The sequence below is a fragment of the Aplysia californica genome, unplaced genomic scaffold (genome assembly GCF_000002075.1).
Source record: "Aplysia californica isolate F4 #8 unplaced genomic scaffold, AplCal3.0 scaffold00073, whole genome shotgun sequence".
NCBI lineage: Eukaryota > Metazoa > Mollusca > Gastropoda > Aplysiida > Aplysiidae > Aplysia > Aplysia californica.
This window is the reverse complement of record NW_004797343.1, coordinates 970,800-977,499: the sequence shown is the minus strand read 5'-3', so window position 1 is coordinate 977,499 and position 6,700 is coordinate 970,800. Positions and strand designations below refer to the sequence as shown.

The window sequence follows — 6,700 nt, the reverse complement described above, 5'->3', positions numbered from 1 at the left end:
TAGTTCCAAATTGTTGACTTTACACAAATGTAACACTCAAGCGGTTGACTGTATCAGAAATACAATTACTTTAACAAAGGAGGTAAGAAATGGGACCAGAGTGAGGTGTTGACTGTAAGCAAGTTGACTTTATCAGGATTCCACTGTATCTGTTATTACTGATCATTACGCTTGAAACAAAAAGTGAAATTAGTTATCATCAACAAAGGCAGTGCTTATCAATATGTCAAAAATATTTTTTAAACCGGGGCATCTGCTGAGTTGTCTTCCAAATCACAACATCACAAAAAGCTAGCTGATCGATGGTTACCATATGTACCGAGGCAACGATCATTTCCCCCCTTCTTTGTCTATGTACTACCGTACCTGATTTGGGGCTAAAATATCTGAAACTGACCCTGAATTTACCTGAAATGGAACTTTGAGGTAGGCAGCCCTGCTTACTGTATTTCTTTCATTTTAAAGGTGCACCCAAATCGAGTATTCCCTGAACTGTTAAAAATATTCACAGAATCAAAAAAGAAATAAAAATAGCTAGATCTACATTATTGTTTTGTAATATGGACAAATTCTTTATATTTCTAGGACGGCCCTCATATCTTTAATGAGTTGAGAAGTTTACACGCTTTTTTTTCGGAAATATCAATAGATAGGCCTACATAATATTACCAAAAATATTTTCAAAGGATTCAGCGAACGTACGCAAAATTTGATGACGTACCTCCCTTTCAAAGGAAAAACTCGGCAAGTTGACTGTCAAAATTATTTTATTGTTTTTCAGAGGAGAGTGTTACACAAAAACTCCGAAAAAGCATATTACAAACTGTCTCCCTTTATAGGAATGGGATTTCTAATCAAGTGCCGGTAGCCTGAAACTTAACGTCAAAATCTGAAGACTTTTATTTCAAACTGACTTTTTGTTCCGACAAGCTCTCTGACCAAACATAATGCTTCACATGTGGACCGTGTTGAGATCGCTTTCTTATATTATTGTGAGGGATGTGCTAATCCTAAGCTTAAGTCATGGTCACAGTGTCGTTGAACGGTCAAGCAGTCACCAAATAGATGCAAGATCATCGGACGCAGTGACATCTTCAGCTGACGCTCTTGTGCAGAGCTTTAAGCTCATCCTTGATCTCGGTAAGGTTCTATGTAAGATTCTATGTGGGTAATTGCCGAGCGTGCTGGTGTGGTTTACTCTTTCTGTCCTGTTAAATATCTATCATCCTTAACTCGCCTCCTTCTTTTCTTTGTATGTTACTCTCTAGTAACATCTCAAATCTTCAGCACGTAGATATTAATCGTAATATATGACCTACTTGTATTGAAAGTGTCACTTAAAACTAAAACTACCACCCCCTGAAGTGTCTTCATGCCATTCCAAAAGGGAAGACATTAACCATGTTCTTATGCACAGTAGAATTGTAATTGTAAATAAATGTGCTGATTCATCAATGTCATGCTCTTAAACCGTGCTTGAACTGCAACAGGGAACTGGTACTTTTCCTTTCCTAATCCTTACTATTATCATTTTCCCTCTTCTTCTTTTACTTTTGTATGTTTGTCACACTCCTGTGACTCTCTATTTCCGGGGTTCCTTGATTGTCGAAGCAGCCTTTGTTGCTGTTGAAGCTAGAGAGGTGAGCTGAGTAAGTCTGATTCCCTGTAAGGACTTCTCTGTTGACATCCACCCTTTGGCGCTCATATGACCCAATGCAGTTGCAAGCGCAATAAAACCTCTACTAAAACAAACGAAACTAAAACTACATAGATTAAACTAAGTCAACTCTGTGATAAAACGCTACTATGTCTAAACGACGTTAAAAGATTACATTTGTATTAGCAACCTTTTTCATTTTGTTGCTGATACTTTCTTTAACAGCTCAATTAGAAGTGTTATTGATGTATGGGTCTCTAAAAAAACAAAAACAAATCTATGCTGCTCCACAGAAGGTTCTTCTGTAAAATACAATATGGGCCATTGGCATTAAAAGCACTGGATAAAAATTAATTTACCCCCGTCTAACTTGATTGGATCTGATATCTAGGTAAGACGCTTTATATTTAGATGAAAAAAAATCCATTTATCTTGAATACAAGTCGAGATATTTGCGAAAGAAGGAGGTGGGGGTCACCTGTTTTCAAAGGTAAAATTAGTGAGAAAATGGCCGCCAAAGATTAGTTATGTCCTTATCTTAAGAGTTTGTGGTAACTGAAAATTTACATTTTTGTGCCTTTAATCAACGTTTTTTTAGAAAAATCTTCACAGAAATAAGTTTCCTTAATGGGCATGTTGAGCCAAAAAAACAAAAATTTGATAAAAATTCACAAACCTTCGGAAGCGCTCACATAACTTTATTCAGTTGCGAGCGCCGTAAAACCCATACTAAACTAAACTAAAACCTGCGGAAAAATGCAAGTTTCTTCACTTTGATTATTTTGACGAGAGCCTGATTCCACCACGCTGCCTCACATTTTAGTAGTGAGATTTTTACGACACCTGTACAAATAACACTATTCAGTCATAATATATCCGTCTGTCAAGGCTCCCGTCCTGGGTGGTCAGGCTACGCGGGGTGTTTTTCCCTAAACGAGGCTTGGCATTCAGAATTATGGATCAGGGCCAACATAACGGCTCACCACACTGACGTAGTGGCCTGTACAGAGAGCTGCTGGAACAGTCGAAGACGATTTGCTTTTCTTAAGGTGGGTGGAAGGAGAATGTTGTTGTTGTTGTTGTTGTTGTTGTTGTTGTTGTTGTTGTTGTTGTTGTTATTGTTGTTGTTGTTGTTGTTCTTCTTCTTCTTCTTCTTCTTCTTCTTCTTCTTCTTCTTCTTCTTCTTCTTCTTCTTCTTCTTTTTCTTCTTCTTCTTCTTCTTCTTCTTCTTCTTTTTCCTCTTCTTCTTCTTCTTCTTCTTCTTCTTCTTCTTCTTCTTCTTCTTCTTCTTCTTCTTCTTCTTCTTCTTCTTCTTCTTCTTCTTCTTCTTCTTCTTCTTCTTCTTCTTCTTCTTCTTCTTCTTCTTCTTCTTCTTCTTCTTCTTCTTCTTCTTCTTCAGACAGACAGACAGACAGACAGACAGACAGACAGACAGACAGACAGACAGACAGACAGACAGACAGACAGACAGACAGACAGACAGACAGACAGACAGACAGACAGACAGACAGACAGACAGACAGACAGAGGGGGGAGGGAGGGGGGGGAGTGTTCCTGATCTTCGTACATATTACTCATTCATTGTTTAAAGTTATTTTTTTAAATAGGTTTTTATAGTAGTTTGGTGTACATATATGTACATAATTTCATTTTTGTAAGCTGGTGGCTTGTTGTTTCTGTCTATCAATCGTACTTTTCCATGCACTAAGAGATCATTATTGTGGCAATGTGCTTCTATTGACCTAAACGCCTTTCCATAGGAAGGTTACAACGGAACTTTTATACAAGAAATATTTTTAAAGACCACCATCTACTGCCGAAGAGAAAAATGATTGTTTTAGACTGTTCGATGTCTTGGACAATGTCATTATAATGGGTTGTTTTTTTTTAAAACCACGATGGGGAAGTGGGAAGCGGTCACGTGTCTTGGACCGTTCTGTTGACCATTAAGACAGGTTCATTAACTGCACGTTCTTCCAATTTTAAAGCGACACGAATTGTTACATTTACCAAGTAAAACTCAGTTGAAAGATTTAAGTACTGCTTATGGCTCATTTTACAAAAGTATTTCTAAAAAGGTATTTGTCTATGAAATTTTGGGTAAGAATGGAATATGATTTTTTTGGGGGGTTCTTTTTTTGGTGGGGGGAGGGAGGGGGGAGGGGTGGGGTATTGTAGTTCGAAGAGGCTCAAACGAATAGAATAGGAAATGTAAACATTCAGCAGTCTTGGTAAAACATTATTATAGCCCTCTGAAAGTTTCCTGGTGCAAGACAATAAATATAGTTAAAACTGTATAAGACGGACATCTATTGTCCAAGAAAAAAATAATGTCTTAGATGATCGTCTTACACAGTGTCAGTATAGAGTTTAAAAAGTACACAAAGAAGGAAATGGGAAGAGGCCGTTTGTGTCTATATACTCATTTCCAAAAGAAACTTGACAAAAACAAGAGTGTTAAATAAAAAATAAACCTTTGCAGACACAGGGGCAAAATTGTACTTCTAAAAAGAAGAAGCATTTCTGAATTTGAAAACCTGTATTTTAATGCACATAATACACACCTGGTGCTTCAAGCCCCACCTGAAATGATAGGGTCCAAATTTAAAAAATCAGAAAATATGCATTTTTCCAACAAGAAACTTTACAATGACATAGTCATCCTAAATTATGGTTTTCGAAACGTATGATAGCAAAGCACACTGGTACTGGTCAAATCAAAAGCATTTCAGGTAATGTCTGAAAGTTCGGCAGCATTAATATCGTGTGTGACCACCGCCTGCAGCAATGACGGCGCGGCATCTGCGCCTCATAGATATGACGATGTTGGAAATTTGATGTTGTTGGGTAGCGTTCCAAGCGTAGGCTTTGAAACAACTGAGCGTTGTTCTAAGGAGCGGGATTCATCTCTTGGATTTGAGGCCCAAGAATATCCCACACATGTGCAATCGGGTTCATGTCGGTTGATATTGCTTGCAGGGATGGATGGAACCGAATTGTTGCTGTGCGAGGAAAGCTTGTGTCACCTTGGCACGATGGGCTGGAGCGTTGGCCTGTTGTAAGGTGTAGCCTGGATGGTTCTGCACAAACAGCGCCACATGTAGCTGCAAGATGGTGGCTACGTAGATGGCGTCCTTCTATGCTGTCGGAGCATGTACCAGTGCCGTCCTGTGATCTATTGTGATTCCACCCCAGACCATCACCTGCGAATATTCCCGGTTAGGGATTTCATGTACACACTGGTCAGCAAACCTTTCATATCGACGGCGATATACCCGAACTCGACCATAGTAGCGACCTTGGACAAATCTAGACTCGTATCCGTGAAAAGGACCTGAGACGAATAACTTTCTGTGTGCCCACTGGTTGCTGTTGCGGGAGGGTTCTGGCTGTATGTGGAGCAGACTGGAACTTGTCCTTCTGGTGGGTGGAGCGGATATACCGATCCTGTGCCGGGGTGGTTATCCGCGGCCTCCCTCATCTTGGCCGGTCTCTGGTACTTCCTGTGTTCATGTACCTGGTCTGCAGACTGTAAATGGTTTCCCTGCTACAGTTAAAAATCCTTGCCACATCCGCCACGGGAACGCCTGCTTCGTGATGCCCTACAGCGCGCCCTCGTTCATCTGCACTGAGACGCGGCATGGTTGAAAGTCGACATTTTTCTAGATTTCTGAAACTCGCAGTTCAAATGCAAACAATGTTTTCATAAAGTTATTACACACCTTTTGTAAGTTTTGAAATAAGCTACAAATTGATAGCAAAGACAACACAGAAAACTCATGCTTAACAGAGTAAAAAGTTAAAAAATGAAATCATACTAAACACACAGAAGTGAGTGAACTCACTTAGTTGTGTTGTCAAAATTGATTCAGAAGACAGTAAAACCAACACACTGCACTGTACATAAATATCATCGTTATCTGTTTTGATTTAATAGTATTACGTTCAAAGAAAATGTGTCAAGTTTCTTTTGGAAAAAAAGTTTAGATGACTATTATACAGGTGAGGCTGTTCGAGAAAGTTCGGCCGTAATAATACGTACACAACATACTAACTGCTCTACCGATTCCGAAATCACAACTGCATAATTAATTTGCACCGTGACTTCGACCTCTCTTAATATGCACTCCCTCCTTCCCCCTCCACCCCCAGGCCTACTCTTTGTGTATGTGTGCTGACGTCATCCAGGGAGTAGACAAGACCAGGGATGTCCAATGCAACTTGCCCTGCTTCAAGAACCGAACCCACGCCTGTGGGGGCAAGGGGCACTTTAGCGTCTACTACACTGGTGAGAAAAACCCTCAAACTGCGCACACCCACATGTGGAAGTGAAGCTTTTGAATGCTCTCAAATTTCTTCTCAGACATATAAAACCGACCGTCTTTTGATTACGTCTTATTTCTGACAAGACTAGATGGATGTCGCTTCTTTGAGAAAATTCATCGTCATCAGCAGCTTTTTAATTTTATTTTTGTAAGAGTTTTGCGGCATTTGGAACGCAGTTAGGTCATATAAGTGCTGAATATTAGAGGTGTTACAAGATAGCAACAAACACAAAGAAGAAGGGGAGATAAGGGCGACAGATGTTTGATAGGATAGGAGGAGGAAACCACCCAAGGGCACACGCCAGCTACCCACTCTGGTGCTTTCTAAGTGTTGTGTTATGGAGAGTGAGAAAGATCGGGTGATCGGAAAAGAAAAATAGGAATTCCTTCCATGTTTATAGGTATGAACAGTCCTTTTACTTACATGGACACACTGTTTCTTCCAGGATACGTCCAGGAACCAGAGTTTACTCAGATCAAGGAAGAAGACATTCCGAAAGGTAAAGTCACCGAGGTCAAAGGTGAAGGTCGATTTTCGGGACAGGAAAATCAAAGAAAAACCCAAGTACACATAGTAACCCGCACACACACACACACACACACATAGTAACACGCACACACACACACACACACACATAGTAACACGCACACGGGATCGAACATACACACACAACACACACACACACACACACACACACACACACACACACACACATCT

At 40.0% G+C, this 6,700-nt stretch overlaps 1 protein-coding gene across 1 annotated transcript in view; it reads left to right on the top strand.

Annotated features, from left to right (window-relative positions):
- Window positions 1-2,556: 2,556 nt before the first annotated feature.
- LOC101846414 (WSC domain-containing protein ARB_07867) overlaps window positions 2,557-6,700 on the top strand; it is a gene marked incomplete in the record, with an annotated part of 14,911 nt that continues 10,767 nt past the window's right edge. The window contains 3 exon segments of the mRNA XM_035968666.1: window positions 2,557-2,706; window positions 5,810-5,945; window positions 6,429-6,482. Of these exon segments, the coding sequence (XP_035824559.1) occupies window positions 5,825-5,945; window positions 6,429-6,482 (175 nt within the window).